Source organism: Bacillus rossius, chromosome 2 (genome assembly GCF_032445375.1).
Source record: "Bacillus rossius redtenbacheri isolate Brsri chromosome 2, Brsri_v3, whole genome shotgun sequence".
NCBI lineage: Eukaryota > Metazoa > Arthropoda > Insecta > Phasmatodea > Bacillidae > Bacillus > Bacillus rossius.
Genome location: NC_086331.1, coordinates 95,098,199 through 95,115,749, shown reverse-complemented (window position 1 = coordinate 95,115,749; position 17,551 = coordinate 95,098,199). Strand labels below are relative to the sequence as shown.

General features: G+C 38.9%; 1 protein-coding gene across 3 annotated transcripts in view; it reads left to right on the top strand.

The window, feature by feature from the left end:
* Positions 1–17,551, top strand: part of LOC134529485 (CTTNBP2 N-terminal-like protein) — a 173,204-nt gene that overhangs the window by 143,300 nt on the left and 12,353 nt on the right. For 2 of the 3 annotated variants that reach the window (XM_063363622.1, XM_063363621.1), the window contains 2 exons: positions 7–133; positions 216–312. In XM_063363622.1, the coding sequence (XP_063219692.1) occupies positions 7–133; positions 216–312 (224 nt within the window). Of the gene's footprint in view, positions 1–6; positions 134–215; positions 313–17,551 lie in introns of those variants that run through there. The other variant, XM_063363624.1, reaches the window with a different exon arrangement.

The following is a 17,551-nucleotide window of genomic DNA, read 5'->3' as shown; positions in this document are numbered from 1 at the left end:
TTCTAGGTTCCCCTGTCATAGCTGCTTCGACAAAGTTCTCCTCACTTACTTCAGCTGCCAGCTCTTTAGGTGATTCTACCTCCCTGTGCATTAAAGAAGAAATTTGTGATGGTTCTTCCTTACCTATAGATGAGTACGTATGAATGTAGTAAAGTAATTATTTGAAAGTTAGCTGCATGTTCTGGTTTTTATTTGTGTTTGGCCACCTGTTACAGTGCGGGACCAATCCTGGGAGAGCCTGCAGGGGTTGACGTGGCAAGTTTTTGCAAGCAGCCTAGTGAGGAGGCAGCAGGCACTGACTCTGGAAATCATGTAATCATTTCTTTCTAGTAGTTACTAGGCTTAAGAGTGCTTGTACATTAAAATATTGAGACATTGCATTCATTTTGTGCATGTGCCTTATGTTTTGCATTTTCTCAAACATTTTAAAAACTCATAAAAAAATAACAGGTCTCGTATACTACACATCAGGTATTACAGGGAACTGCTTGTGGAACTGTGGCACTGCCTGTAAAAATAAAAGGGAACTCCTAACTAAAGCAGCAATAGGGATAATTCCTATGTTATTTTCTCTATTCCATTCAAATGTCTGATAGTTTGTAAGAATCAGGTTATATTAATTTTTTTTGCATGTGAATAGAACCTGATATATATATACGTAAATAGACAGTACAGTTTTATGATGAAGAAATGAGACACCTACGTGATTTGTTGCAGTGACATCAGAGGACATGTTTACAGTCAGGTTGAAATCCGAGTAACTAGTTGTTTGCCCTGTAAACCCATTCAGTTCTGTAATTTCCTAGGTGCACTGGCCTAAACAATGTACACCTATTCCTCACGTAGCACGTCTTCATATTGCGCGGATTCATTTAGTGCAATGTAAATTTTACTGACCCAGTCTTGAATAACACGTCTGTAAATTTCAGTTAGCACGAAATTTCCGCATGCCAAAAAAAAAAATTCGGGCACGACGCCACGAAGTCTGTTTTAACTTCTGTATACCACAGATGTGCCGTGGGATACAGTTAGCTAAACAAGGGGGGAAGAGATGCACGCGCAGGTCTGACTATGCTATCAGCTGTTGTACAAACATCAGCTATGGCAAGCTAAATTGCGGCTATGGAGTATAAAGGACCAAATGTTTTTTCGTCCGCGCGTATGCCGCCATGCCGTACCGTTGTCGCCTGGCCACAGACCGGGCCGTTAACTCAGTCTAGCCAGTGGCAGGGAATTCACTCAAACAAAAGCAACATCTTCCCATTCAGCTGCTGGTAACTGTACGTGCTTGATCACTCATAATGCATCGTGTTCAAGTAGTTGAGACAAAACTAGAAGTATTGCGGCGCGCAGATTGTCAATAAGGCGTTTTAAGCAAGTCAACTGTGCGACAATCTTACGAAATAAGGACTCTTACCAAACGTTCATGAAAGTCTGATGCTGTTGGTTGTACTAGCGGGAATATATTTGACATTAGATACCAGAACAGAAATGAACAGATGATTCACATGGAAAAGGTTGTTAAATGAATGTTGCAATGAAAAAAAATAATCATTGGCCTGACAGGATTAGTGTGAACCAGGTGGTGATACGCGAATAAGCATTTTAATTTTTGAAAAATTAAAATGTAATTACTCGGACAGCAATATCGGTTTAACTGTCAGTAAAGGATGGTTGGGAAAGGTACGCGACGTGAGTTGAAAGTCACGCCCGGGCGGGCAAGTCAGCCAGCCGACTGACAATAAAGTACATAACCACGTATCTCCCGTTACGCTGTGTCGTATTTGTCATACAAAGGGCGATGGGAGCCATATAAAGATAAATGGTGTGACATTTATAGTTGAGTGTTATTCAATGCATTTATATTACGTAAAATATATTTTCCTACACAATTTTGGAACACATTAAATAAATTAGCCTCGCTATTTATGAAAACTAATGCTTCAGAATACGCGATTTCGAATAACACGAGCATTTTTAGGAACGAATTAGTCGTGCTAAGTGAGGGATAGGTGTACACACATAAGTGGTATTAATGTTCTACTGTTGTGAAAAACTGTTCAAACAATAAGTTATTTTAACATGATATGCACAGTGATAAAACATTGTGTTTACTGAGAATTACAAAATGCTGGAAGACAACTTGCAACATACTACAGTTAATTATGTAAATCACTTATATTGATGTTAATACCAAAAGAGACTGAAAAATATTTTTAATTCAATCTGAAAATAATATTTAAAAGTGGTGCATTAAATTTCTACACTTCAGTATAATAACGTAGGTTGTTTATTTGCACGTGTACAGAATAATAGTTAGGTCTACAATTCATATGCACATGCTCGCCCTTCATGCAAGGTAGAATATATGATTTTAAATAAACAAATTCAATAAATGTCTGAATTATTACTCTTCATCTCAAAAAAAAATTTTTGCACAAAACATATACTATAGGTTGAGCTTCGATAGTCCGTTACTTGATAGCAGCTTTCGCTCGACTAGTTTCTATTTTTGAATCTAGATAGCAGCACAAATATGGCCAGTTTTATGCACTATTTTTCAAATTTAGCCTTCTATTATGGACAAACCATGTCCATTCATTTATAATATAAATATCTCAGCATTTTACTTTTACTCTTACATGAACAAAATTTGTTAGATTAAAAATAAACACAAAAATGTAGCTTGATCTTCAAAGTGTAAACGACAGTGAATCATAATTACAATATTATGTTTGAGACCGTACAGCAATTACAAACCAATTGCTTTCTGTTCAGAATTGCTGTAAGCTATTTTACTGATAATATAAACTTGCTTTCTGGTGTGTATTTTTAAGGAGCATTTATTTTTTTATTTAAGATTCACAGAGAAACCAATTTTACCACTTACTAAAACATAACTGCAAATAATATGGCCACACATACCCAAGTTCCATGCTGTATCAAACAATAATTGCTTAGCCACATGTACTGTTACGTCACTAATTAGTGCTAATAGTGAGTCATTTTCATTGTTTACAGGGATGTTAAAAAATTGAACATTTTTTCACGTAATTTAGCTATTGAAAAATTTAAGTGCACACAGAAATAAGGTGTTGCGTGGTTGTATTATGCAAGGTAATTATTTATGAAATTAAATCTCTAGGAATCATTCATGTTCAGGTCAACTGAGAAAGGGGAGGATAAGTGGCTCTCTGATTAGTGGTTCTGAGAGTAGCAGATATTTTCAGTTATTTCTACCAGTCTGTTATTTTGTTATTTTCCCCTTATAGTTGGTCGCTGTGTTACTGATAAAAATTTATTTAGACTTATAAACTCAAAATGAACTCTTCAAATAAAGTAGAGCTGAAAGAAAATCCTAATATTTTGACAGAATGTAGTGCATTATCTGTAAAGGAACTAACAATGGGCTGATAAATTATGTATTGGTTCATTTAAAGTCCTGGTAACAAAAACCTGCAGTTTATCAGACACTTATATTCAGACACTTATATTTTGAGGATAGTATGTGGTAATTATGTTAGTGACGATGGGAAGATTTCCACTATTATTTATTTGAGTTTTATTTTTTGGTTATGATTGTTCACCTTTTTTTATTGAAGTCAAGAAATCATTATTTAGAAGCTGGGGAGCATTTTTCATTTTCTTAGCATTAGACATTAGTTCATGAAATTATAAAATAAAAATCTGACATTTTGGGGGAGAAAAATTTATTGTTCTCAAAACTTAGCTTCATATTTTTGTATAGTTATTTATCCATGTATGGACCGGATGGCATTCATTGACATTTTCTTGTTAATTTTTGATTTCAAAATTTAATGTGATAAAAACTAGCACATAATTTAAATTCTAAAATGATATAAAAATATTTTAAAACATAAAATATAGTATTTCATTTTTTAAATGGTCAAAACTGTGACAAATTTATTAAAAAAAAAAATACAGGAAAGTGTATTAAAGTAGTCTTATCAAGAAAATTATGAAAAGAAAAAAATACATTGTTATACCCATTGTTAAAGCATCATTTTAAGAATAGAAAATAAAAAAAACAGCAAAAGGTGAGCTACATTAAAGTTGTGTTTAAATTCATATATTTATTTCATAAATGTGCGTGCAGGAAAAAATCTATAAATTAATGCTTGTAATTTAAGTGGACCCCTTGATGACAAATGCTAACACGTAACTTGTGCACTAAATTAGATAATGTGCCACAGCTGAAAAAAAAATGTTACGCATATAATAAAGAAAACATGTGAAAACTAAGTATGGCATAGTTGGTTCTTGGTTATTTGGTTTTACTGATTTGATTTTTTAATGTACTGATGGAATTAGCATCGGCCACCAAAAGAATTGGTTCTGTTTTGTTAGTGGATTTATGTCCAATCATGATTGTCCATTACCACTTACCAGACATCTTCATTCATTTTGTTAGTTTTTATTCAGCTTTGAATACCTAGTAATTTTTTAATGTATACTGTACACTAGCCTATAATTACTTTTTGAATTTTAGGCATCCTAAATAGGTTACAAGTAGGGTAAGCACCAGAGTTCTGAGACCGAACGTAAACAAATCAACAGGTAGTTGCTTCAGGCAAGTTGCTTCACAGGTGGGCGTGGCACCATGTGTGCATGGCTGCCCAGCCACGTGGCGGCTCCTCAAGTTTTTGTGTCATGTGGCGGGAGCAGTCTGCTATTGACGTCACAGTTGGCAATGGCTATCTTGATTCATATTTTTGAAGCTGGTGTGGAGCTCTGCTGTTATTTTTAAGAATGAAAATCTGTATTGCGACGGGCACGCCCCAAACCCGGAGACTTAGGCAGTGGGATGCACATGTTGGAGGTGAGGCGGTATCCCCCTTGCTCCTCCATGGTGAGGGGCCGTTCCCAGGGAAAAGTCCCCGAGGGCCCCACCACCACCTCCATCTCCGCGTCCTGCCCGGCGACTATTGTGGAGGACGATGTAGCCTTCCTTACGTTTGCCGTGATGAAGGAGGCCGTGATGTCCGGTGGAATACCCTCCTCCACTTCCTCCACGAAGAAGGATGCCACAGTGTTGTCAGGAATTTTCTCCATGTTGTTGGGAGACCTGTAGAACATCATTTAGGTGATGCATCGCAAGTGTTACATTAAAGCAGGCTAGCTTTTAAAACAAGCTAGCATTTAACTTTAAAACAAGCTAGCTTGTCAATTATACATTACTTAAAATAGGGCTATCGTTCAGAAAAGCTATCCTGTAGTTTTACTTTTCTTTTAAACAAGCTGTCCTGTAAAATTTTACTGTACTTTAAAACCAGCTGTTCTGTAAAATTTTACATTACTTTAAAATCAGGCTAGCATTTAAAACAAGCTATCCTTAAATTTTTTATGTTACTTTAAAAGAAGCTAGCCTGTGTAAATTTTACTTTTTAAAATCAGGGCAGCATTTAATGCAAGCTATCGTGTAAAGTTTAACTTGTTCCAGCAAGTAAAATGTCTATGCACGTTAAACTTACATGATTTTATTCTCCACGTGAGTAATTGAGGGATTCAGTGACACAAGGCTAACTACCGAGGGTGGGAGGATTAGAGAGCGCTGTTGTTTTCGTACAACCACCCTCAGGAGTCAGCTGGGGAGGCAAAAGAAAGCGTAAGTGGGTGCCTTCAACCCAGTTATCCCTCCTAGCAGGGGAGAATGGGAGAGCGCTGTTGTGTTCCTACAACCACTGCTCGAAGGCAACGTCAGCAGTTTTCTAACTGCTGAATGTAAAATCAGGACAAAAAATTTAAAAAAAAAAAATAGAATTTAGTTGGGATAAGGCAAGGCCCGAGCTGGGGAAGGGCGTAGATCTTTATGCCCCCAAGGCAATGTGCTGACACCATATTCAGAAAGCCAACGCTTATCGTCTCCTGAAGACAATGCTACCTTGTTCACTCGCTCAGTAATCATGGTTTGGCCTCACAAATGATACTGGCTACCGAGTATCCGGGAATTTTGAAGGAGACAATTCAGGTACTGAGGGAACAGGAGTGATTGCAGTACGTTGGCCTTGACACCCTTAGTTTTGTGCATACGAGAACCATCCTCCATCTGTACGCATAAAGTTTAGGGCGGAGCCCTACGTATTTGGTTTTGATGTTTCCATTGGCTTCATCTTTCATAACTCCTGTTACACCCTTGTTGATGAAAGGGAAGTGTTGATCATTACCTGGCGTATAATTGGAGGTATCTAAACGTGAAGTTAATTTGGGACAGATTTAATTATAAATATTTTCACACTCAACGTGGTAAATTAAGGAATCAATATCTGAATACATGAGATGCAAAGACTGTAGAGGGAATTTTTCTTACTTGTAATTATAAAGAAAATCATATAAAACTAATTTTAATAAATCCAAAATGGCGACGCCAGTGTACAAAGGTTTATCAAAGGTTATCTAACCTTTTTGCAATGCTTTGAGTACTAAATTTTCATCTCTGATTTGCCAGGCCTTGTATGTCAGATGACCGATCAGCTCTGCTGCCCCATAAATTGACTCATACCGCAAAACATAAATATAAATTATGCTTCGAAAATTTTTTAACTTTTCCCATAAACAGCATTAGAAAGTAATTTGAAGAACAATTTTTCGAAGGGATTCGCAGCCTTGGCATGGCACTCAGCATTAAAGACTACTTAATTTTTTATCCAGGCCGCCTGTTCATACCTTAAAACCGATGACTACCCCATAATGAATGTAGTGCTGCAGTGTTTTAGCATGTACAACGTAATTTTGGCACTAGTGTTAACAGTAATTTATTCATTCAGTTATTTGGCGGTATGCCAATCTCGGGAGCCAGAGGCAGATCTGAGAGGCGATCATGACAATCATCAGGACAAATATACTTAAAAAAATTATGATGTTTCACCATCTATGTCCTTGGTGCCGAAATTCCAATTTGCTTATTCATCCTTGGGAACCTTTTGGAAATTACCCACAGGAAGTTTGTCCAACATTGTGTGAGCATACATTGCATTTATATCATAATACAGTAAAACCTTTTTGTTGCGACCCCATTTATTGCGACCACCTCTCTATTACAACCCGATTTCGAGGATCCGTGAAAAATTGCCGAAAATCCGAAGAAAATCGGACAGAAAATAAGTTTCTTGTGGTGAGTAGTGTGTTATTGTGTTTCTCTTGCCGAGTGCTGTACAGCCGTAGGCAGCGCATATCTAAAAATAGATACCACTTCCTGTCGACCGCTGAAGCGCTTAACAACCCCCATTCCACGTCCCTTTGCCGGCAGGGTGCAGATAAAGGTTTTTGTGGCAACGTGTTTACGACCGCTGTCAGCGCTTAAGCCAGCCCCACACGACACCCATTTCCTTAAGTGAATTCACGTCACGCAAGTTCGGCTATGCTAGCCGGCTGGTTGTTATTTTCGTTCAAAACGTGGCGAAGGAACTTGTGTGGATCAGGTAGAAAACATTCGGCTATAAACGAAAGATATAAGAACAATGCTATCCTGAAATGCTGTGACATGTTTTTGGAGTAGATAATCATAGCGACAGACCGACAGGATGCGCTCCCGCCCTTGCCGTCAGCGATGTTTATTTTGACAGCTCAAGCAATTATCTTTTCCACGACCCTTCACAGCGTAAAAGAAAGAAGAAAAAAAACACGTTCGAATGCAGATGGAATAGTAACTATGCAGTGAAATAAATATATTTACTGCCCTGCTAAATTTTTCTATTCAATAAAATTCGAGGTATTAATGATTTTTCAGCAGAAACTGCTGTGTGACTAATAAACAAATTGTATCATAATAACTTAAACTTATAAAGTAATTATTAACGGCGATGGACAGTCCTATAAGCCCCTAAAAATATTTATTTTACCAAGAATGGACTATACAACCTGGCTTTTGCCGCACGCGGTGTGGGAGGGGAGGAGGATGCGGACAGTTTCTCACGCAGAAGGTGTAAGATAACATGACAACTGAGACGGCTTTTCGTGTGATAGTGGACGCGCCGAGCTCGGCTAGACACTGCCGCGTGGACAGTCTAGAGGGGTGGTATCTATTTTTAGCCGTCTTTTGTATGCCTGCCTGCTTACAGTACAGCTCTTGCCAAGATAAACGTGAACACATAGCGCACAACAAAGTGTAACAGACTTGTTTTTCAGCCGATTTTACTCAAATTTTCAACTTTCTCTGCTAAAATTTTTCACGGTTTCTCAAAAAACGGTCGTATAAACGGAATGGACGCATCAGAGGGGGGTCGCATCGGTGGGATTCTACTGTATTAAAGCCGACACAAAAATACGCTGTGTGTTAAAATTAACAGATTTTAATGATCTTTCATTTCGTTTTTTTTATTATTTTTTTTTCTGATTTTCACATTTTGGTCAAAATGTCCAATTTTTTGACGGTTCCAGAGAATGTATTCGTAAAATCACAGCTTCGTTAAATCCGGGGTTCGTGACATCGGGGTTCTAGTGTATTTAACTACGGAAAGCAGAAAACATACATGTAAACTAACACATATTTTCTTTAGAGGTGGCATGTAGGGCGACGGACTTGTCATGAAGGTTGAAGTGGGTTTAAAGCAAAGCCGTTTAGCATTGTGAGTGACAGCATCCTGCCATAGTACGGCTGGTTAGCGAGTAGCGGTTTGGGAAGGGGGGGGGGGGGGTTGAAATGAACTGAAAATTTCGGAAAACATATATTACGACCCCCCCCTCTATTACGACCCTATTCCTGGGAACCGTGAGGGGTCGTTTCAGAGAGGTTTGACTGTAAATGTAAGATGATGGAAGGCTGGGTTCATAACTGGACATATAAATATTGTTGACTTTTGTGTGGCGCCGACTTACGTTTTTTATGAGTTAAAGTCTTGCACCAGTTTTACTTAGAAGCGCATCCCATGCAAGCAAGGGCGCGGTAATATAATGAGCAGGATCTATTGACTAATACGGTAAACAACCGGAATGAAATTACTCTAATACGTCAGCCAGCAAACAAGTATCCACCTTTAGGTAATTAAGTGCATACTCTTGCAATGTTGCACATTGGAATACATCCCAAGCCCTTTGGGCAAGAGTGTAGTGCCAAATCACTCATGTCTGTGCTACTTAGTATGTTATGAAATGCATCCTTAGGAGGTAGTGAGGCGGTCTGCAAATGTTCCATGGACTTCACAAAATCATAAGGAAAAACTCCTTTCCTTGTAGCTAACTCAAACTGTGCGTCATTTGGAAACATTGAACGGGTGATTTTCAACTGATATGGCATGAGCTTGCCAGCGAGAGTTTCCAGCAATGAATTAAAAAAGTTATCTAGACGTTCTCAGTTCATCGACAGTACAGGGAAGTATTGCAAGCGGGTGACATAAGTGCACACAACAGTTTTTATCTTCACAGTGAAATGATGTTAGCAGTTTCATTGTAGTATATGTAGAGATAGTGATTTATAGCATTTAAAATAATAACATTTAGCATTTTGAGTTTGAAATTGAGCATTTTGAGTTTGAAATTGAGCATTTTGTAACATTTTTAAAAACAAGATTTAGCCAATTCTCTCATTTTACATTACTGAAGAAAAGTATGTTTTTAAAAAGCATTCAATTATCCACATATTAATTATTAACAACCACAGAAATAAAGATCTAGCACAACTACAAAGATAGCCTATCTTGGCAGGTTTCCAAACAACATTTTAGCACTTATGAGTGCAATAAATTGAATACCTAAAATTACAATAAATATTTTTTAGCCGTGTTCATGACCATTGTTGATGTAGAGTGCACAAATAATGTTATTGAAACTTGTTTTTTCAATTTTTTTTTTTTTTACATTTTTTCAATTTTCGCCTTCTTTTGGTTTTCGATCATGCCAGAAACCGTTGCTTGCCGTTTTACAGACTTTTTTCCTTCATCCGATTTCTCGGTGAGTTTTTTTTTTTTTGCAGCCTGTTGTCCCTCAGATTTAATGTGCTTTTCAAGTACATCTTTTTTTTTTTTCCATTCCAGACGGCGATTACATAAATTGCACATTAAAATATTTGTATCACTTTCGTAGAACTGTTCACTTATGTATTCATTTCTGCGATCGCGAATGGAAATTACGTTTCGTCCCATTTTTACCACAAGAAATAACAGTATACAACACATTCACCAGTATGCACGTATTTGTAAACACACCACCTTCCACAGACTACACAAGAACGCGGCTTTCACGTGAAACACAGCCAGAATATGGGCGCGGCGAAGCAGAGATGTCGCAATATGGTGGCCTAAAAACTTGTACTCTGCAAGATGACGAACAATCTTCCAGCTAGTTGTTCTTTGCTTTGTTTACAATCGCGAGGCACGGATGGCCATTCTTCATTCATATTTACGAACAATAGTTGTGAATGACGTGACAATGAGATACTTGTGCTGAATACACCATAAAATGATGGTTTCTTTTGATACTGAACTGAAACTTAATACAATCGGTAAATAAATTCTGTAGAGTGAAGACGAATCTACGTGTTTTACCTTGATTTCACATTTAACTCGGAATAGTCTAGATTTCGCATTTTATAGCGGAAAAAATATAATTTAGCATATTTTCGCATCTATTTTGCGAAAACGAAAAATCACCATTCTTAAGTATATGTCATTGATTTATCTCAAGACATAATGAATGTTCTCGGACATGATTCAAAGTTCACCAGCAGGTGTTCACAGTCTCTGTCCAGGTCGTAATATCTAACCCGATATTCGACACAACTTAGGCTTGGGTGCACGTGAACGTATATAGTCTCCTGTACATTATTTGCGGTAATATTTCAGTACGCCTGGGATCTGGAAGTCACTGTCTCTTTGCCTTTCCACACTATACACAGGAAGCAAACAATAGCAGCATACCAGTGCTGTTATGATCGTTCTCATCACCTGAAACGAGTTCTAAGTAATCTAAATCACGCAACGTCTAGGTGCTCACCGGATGCAAGCCTTAAGCCTGGAGGATATGGTCCGCGTACTGCACTCGCTTTTTTCCTTGGCAGGAACATGGCAGCGTCACTTACCAGGTGCGGGAGGGGGGGGGGGGGGTTACTTAGCTGGTGCTGCTGCGACTGCACCACAGTCGGCGTCCTCGGGCTCCTCGTGGATGTCGTCGGCATCCACCACAGGCTCCACGTCACTGGCTCTGCACACGGTGTCGTGGCAGAGAGCAGTCCACGAATGGTTGCCCTCGTCGAGGAAGGGTGTGTGTGTGTGTGTGTCAGCATCACACGACTCGCTCCAGGCAACCACGATGTCGTTGGGGCGACGTAACTGGCACTCAACAGAACCCTCTTCTGGCCGGGCCCTGGATGGTCTCTGCTGCAGCCTCGTTCCGGAGCGTCGCCAGGAAGCAGGGGTGGTACGTCCCTGGCTTCAGTAAACTCACGCTACACTCCTGCCGAGTGCATGGCAGCTCGACGTAATCGGGCGTGCCATTGTCGAGTTCTCCGATGATCACATACCATAAAGTGGTGCAGACGTGAAGCCAGTCTCGGCCATCCGCCGTCGTGAAGCTGACCTGGCGAAAGTCAAGCAACACTTCCTGATAAAATGTAACTGGGTTGAACTGCATTGGCAGGCGAGACTTGTATAGTGACTAGCTTCCCAAGGAGTAACGCCATCCATTTGTAGCTCCATAGGAACCACCAGGGTCTGTAACGGTTCTGGCAACACTTGGCAATGTTCTAGGGCCCAAACCCTAAGAAGAGCAGCGTTATGCCTCGATGAGACGTGCCGTGCGCTGGTATTATCTTGGGTATAAAATTTATTGAATTCATTCAGTGACGGATAGCCGAGCTCCATTTGGACGTCTTCTATTTTAACATGTTTGTTGAAAAATTTTGCAAGCCATCATTTTATGCTCGATACCTGCCACAAGTACTGTGTGAGTAATATGTGCAGCCAAGATGTTTGGCAACGAAGAATACGGAAAAAGTTCATTGTCCCATTAAATGCCGTGAAAGTTTCTAGTTAATAATGAATTAGTATTCTGATGTTTAATGCTGAGATATTTTGATGTAAATGGCGGCTGAAATGTTCTTCTAATTATTTGATCTTCGTTTTCTGCCAAGCTCATCTCTTTTAAGATAAACCCCTGCTGAGAGCTACAGCCTTGGTGATTAGCATACAACATGGCGTCCAAGGGAAGACTGAGTTAACACATACATGACATTAGAATTTTAATAAATTTATCTCTGATCATGAGAAATTAAACAGTCGTGCAGAATTATGGCAAATGCTTGCGTGCTAGCGGGAATATTTTTTGCAGTAAACTCCATTCGGCGGTCCAAAAAGCCTCTTATAATTTTATCATTCTGTTTAGAAACGCCAAAGACAAACAGAGACACCATTTCTTTTAATTTTTCCGGATCAAGAAATGGGGATGATTGACGGCCGTAATAGGTTTTTTCAAATTCTGTGTACATTTTATAGGCAAGCCAGTAACTACCTTTTGGAAAATTACTTTCCAGGTTCGTGTAAGGGTAACTTTCAAAATTCAAAAAAAAAACCTTATTCTTAATTTCAACATGATCAAACTTGATTTATCACCGGCGACAGTATTTTGTCTACTGGTTTGGAAGGCAACTATTATATATACAGTAGAATCTCGTTATAGCGAGAACACGGCTATAACGAGGTATTTTTGAGGAATTTACGGCGTGATCGCTTGAAGCGCGCTTTGGTTATTTGTCTGCTTTATCTCCACCCCTCTGGCTCATTACTAGACATCTTGCCATTGACGCCTGTCACATTCTTCAGCCTTGCAGTCGCCACCTAAGTACGTGGCTTTAAAAATAGAATCCCATCCTTTCTTTCTTTTATCAAACTTACGTTAGTTATCTGTGCCTGCGACTTCACAGTCACAGCATCACTGGCTGGCTTCAAGGCCAAGGTATGCTCGAGTCGAATAAACCAAGCCTTTGAATATACATATACTTGTACGCATTTCTTATTATTTAGAAAATAGACAAAATCTATTTTTTCCCGCCATTAAACATAACAATGTGCACTTTTTTTTAATATAAATGCTCTTAATTAATTTGTTGCGACATTTTCATTAACGAATAATAACATTGTTTATAACTGTTAGGCCAAAAAAGTCAGAGCCGTCTTTATACTTGTTGCTAATTGGTCGCGTTAATAATACACAAATATTTATAAACTTGTTTGGAATTATTTCAGTCGTGACACGTTTACAAACACGTCACGTTATTTATTTTACTATCTCACAAATAGTAGGCACTACCGTATTTATTTCCGAATTGCTAGGACAGTTTTCTTGTAACTTTTGTTTCGGTCAGTTGTTGTGGTATCTGTCCGGGAAAGGGGTGGTGATGGTTTGAGTTTAATCCCAAATTTATTTTCTAAAAAAGTTGACAGGTTTCTTTAAATGAAAAAAGTATAGTTTTCCAGCGACTATTTCGTTTGAGGCGTAGGTACGTCGCCGCACTCCTTCTTTTTTGTAAGGAATTAAATCGTCGCGCTATACTAGCGCCACCTGTTAGCAACATCCCGAACCAACATGGCCGCCAGCAGACAGCCCACGTCGACAATAGATAGCAGGACAATGCTGCGTCGGCCGCGGGCTGAGATGCTATACTTACGTGGCGTGGTAGGGTATTCTGGTTATTTTGACGCAATTGGTGATCGCATCCGTACTTGTGGGGTATCGTTTTAAAGAGAATTCACACATCTGCTCACAGAAATAGAGATTTCGTTAATATAACCTGTTATTTTCCAATTATACAGGTTTAAACACAATTTTTATGCTATTTTCAGTTAATTTTTGGGGACCAAAATTTTTCCAATTCAGTTATAGCGAGGACACGGTTATAGTGAGGATCAAACCCGGAACCGTGACACCTCGCTATAACGGGACTCTAGTGTACTATATAGGCTTTTCCGTATTGAATGATGTTTTTATGGACCAGTGGACAGATTTGAGATTCCGGCAGGGGCGAATAAGTTTCAAAGCTCCAGGAGCGAAATGCAATGTCTATATTTTTACATTTTTTCAACGAGCTTAAGCAAACGAATCCTCTTTGCAGTGGAAACGGTTACATGTGGCATTAGCAAATCGATGGTTGTGAGTGTCAGTCTCACAGGCAATGGTTGCGCCGTCATGTGTGCATTGTTCTGAGAGTTTGACAACAATAACACTAACTCTTGTCATACGTTAACTAAAATATATTTATAATTTTCGAAACATCCGATGAGCATATTCAAAGGCACACATATTTCAAACTTCCCATTAGCATTAATGGGTACACTGTAGTCTTCGGCCAACTCCCACCCGGCCATCTTGAAAATGGCCTTTTTATTGGGCGTGAGTAATAGATAGTTTTTCACCGTGGTCACTGATTTGACATCACAACACTCGTATATCTGTAAATTATTAACCTTGTACACTATTGTGTTAAACATGTGCAAAATTCTATTTCTAATAATTTTTTCGTACGTAGCAGCTGGCCTAACGAATTTTCCGCGAATTCGTAGGATACTTCCGCAGTAAGTAGTAAATATCATAATTTTGAATTGTGATTCTTACTTCAGAACTCAAATTATATGGGCTAGAAATAAAAGGACGACAACTGTGGTTTTCTGATTTAGTAATATCATTTTCAAACTATACCGGCTGGTCGACTTGAAGAATGCTCGAGTCCTTTTTGGTACACCTTTGATGTCGCCGTGGGTTGTCTGCGCGTTAGAGAAATGTTAATTATGATGGGCGCCACCATGTCTAAGGTGCACGGACCCGAATGAGACTCGTAACTCTGGGCGTGACGTCGCCCATGTGGGGACATAACTCGATCCCCGTACGCTACCTACAAAATAATTAACCTGGACCCACTCTCAGCGACGGGCATGCTATGAAATAACGTCGTGGGCTCTTAGGGCGTCCCACACGCCAACCTGGAGTGCACACGTGGTCAAACAGAAAAAAGGACAAGTCCGATACGTTGTGATTTATTATAGTCTACACCTTACACTTCCCGCTTGAGCGTGTTACATAAAGAATTACAAAATAGATTTTAACTGCTGAAAAGCCTTGCGGCGGACCGATTTACGGATGCTCCGGCCACCACGTGGTCGGACGTTGCGTTCGTGTTGCTTTCTGAATTCCTTACGGATTACACTGAATTAATTAAACAGGCGACCCCCGAGGTAGGCTCCGAGGATAACGAAAACGATTAAGAAAAAATTACAAGAACAGAATTACCGGGTCAGTATAACAAAGTTGAAGTCCTCGGCGTGCAGAGCGCGTCCTACCTCGGGTGGTGATGCGAAACGACTGGGGCGAGCGATGGCCGCCAGGATGGCAGGACAATGGCGTTGTGCGCCAAGACGGATAGTGCCGTTATTCCGAGCCGTATTGCACCGTGGCATATTTAATAAAACTAATTAAATTACAAAAAACCCTTTAACATTATACCCTGGCGGTTCATGAACCGCAACCATGTAATAATTGATTTACACAAGAAATAATTAAATAAAATAACAGTTACTGGATGGCCTTCGGCAAGTCTGAGTGTAGCGGCCCTTTGGCATTTTTGCTGAGAAGAAACAAATGAATTACAGGGTTAGGCCCTGAACTTAAATACACAACACACAATAAATAAATACAATAATAATACTTAGTTATAAATTAGAAGGGAACGAAGCACTGGCTCGACTCTGCCTCTTGCCGGGCGTTCACATACGCGCACACGTCGGCCGCGGGAGATTTGAATGTATGGGATGGAAGAAAGAGGGGTAGGACGGTGGTGGCATATCGGGCTAGAATGGTCATAGGCCCGAACGATGTCACCTTAAAGCCTAGCTTTTTATGTTAACTGCTTGGTGTCTCGCTGACTACTGGATTTAGCTTCGACACCGCCAGAGCCTTTATGAATGCCAAAGTATTTCAATACCATATTTTTTTTTTTTTTAATGCAGGCATAACGTTACTACCTCATTTATGAAGTTTAATCAGGTTCCCGTTTTGATCAGCGATTCTCACCAATAACTCGTTTATTCGTTTCATGATGACAGGAACGTATATGATAGATTTTGGGACTTCAATCACCTTATAACCAGGTGGAACGCTCGAATAAAATTCACGTATTCTTGTGCTCGGTTGTATGTTTAAATAGCTGGAGCTGTCAACATTCTTATTAATTTGTATGTCTGACACAGGGTATATCTTTCCGTAAAGTTAATGTCGTAATTACAATGCAAAATGTATTTTAGATTTTTTGGGTTATCTCTCAAAACGAACTTCGCATCAGCAGGAATTGCTATTTGATGTAACTTTGGATTCTAGTCTATCGCAAAATGAATCCGCAAATTTTTCCAGTCTCTACAAATAAAATAACCCAATAATCCAAATCAGATATTTCGTATAACTTCCGATGGGAATAGTAATTTGAGATCAAGGTCCATTATTTTTTTGAAAAACAAAATTTAAATTTTTTTTCCATCAATGTTCAGAATGGAATGGTATGTTTGAAAGTCAATAAGCCCTATTTGCCAATTTCCATCTGTAAGATCTAGGGGTGGAAAGTGTACTTCTCACAATTTGGAACTTTTTCCTTTTAATACTATGAAATTGACATTTCATGTTATCTTGTACTCTAGTATAAACTGCCAGGTTAGCTTGCACTCTAGTATAGAATAGATGTTTTGATTCCTATATACAGACTCTAGAAATCTTGAACACAGATGCCTGCAATTCCACTAGTTAATTGTCTGTTTCCTGTCGTAATTATAACTTAACTTTGTGCCTTTAAGATATTTTCTTACGTCTGGAGGCGGTTTAAGATCGCCGTTACTGTGTGATGTGCCGCTGTGCAGCCAAATTTTTTATAGGGGATCCAATGGGTTTCTTTACCTGAAGCTACATTCCAATTAATAATCCTGCATGCATAACATCTTGGTTTTAAAGGTAAGTAGTCTCTCATGAATATTCCACGAAAATATGAGATTTTGATTTTGAGTACCACCTTATCTAAATTGGTCATCATTAGCATGTTTTAAAAGGAACGAACCTGCGTCCAATCACTATAAAAACATTAATCATGAAAAATTTGTCTTATTTAAGACCTTTGTCCTAACATTGGTACACATCAATCAGCGGCTTGGTTCAAAAACTTGATTTAAATCGCAGAAGAGAATATGTTTTTTGGTATTTGGTTAATGAATTGGTCAATCATCTAAGATTATTATTGGCATCACAACAAGCCGGTAATACGTCGCGCACAAACAAAATACTGTCTATTATTGAAGAATTGATTGAAGCTGGGTATATAAAAATATGAGTACAGCTTTTTAAAAAAAGACTAGTTGATGCGGGATGCACTTGAACTGCACAAGGGTGCACACAAAGTGTTTCCTCGGAGAAGGGTAATCACTCGTGGCCTTGGTGATCTTTTACAAGTAGATCTAGTTGAAATGCAGCCTTAATATTGTATGAATAAAGGTTTCAGGTATATTTTGATACTCAAAGCATGCTTATGTCGTTCCAGTCAAGCAGAAGACTGCCGAGTTTGTGACTCAAGCTA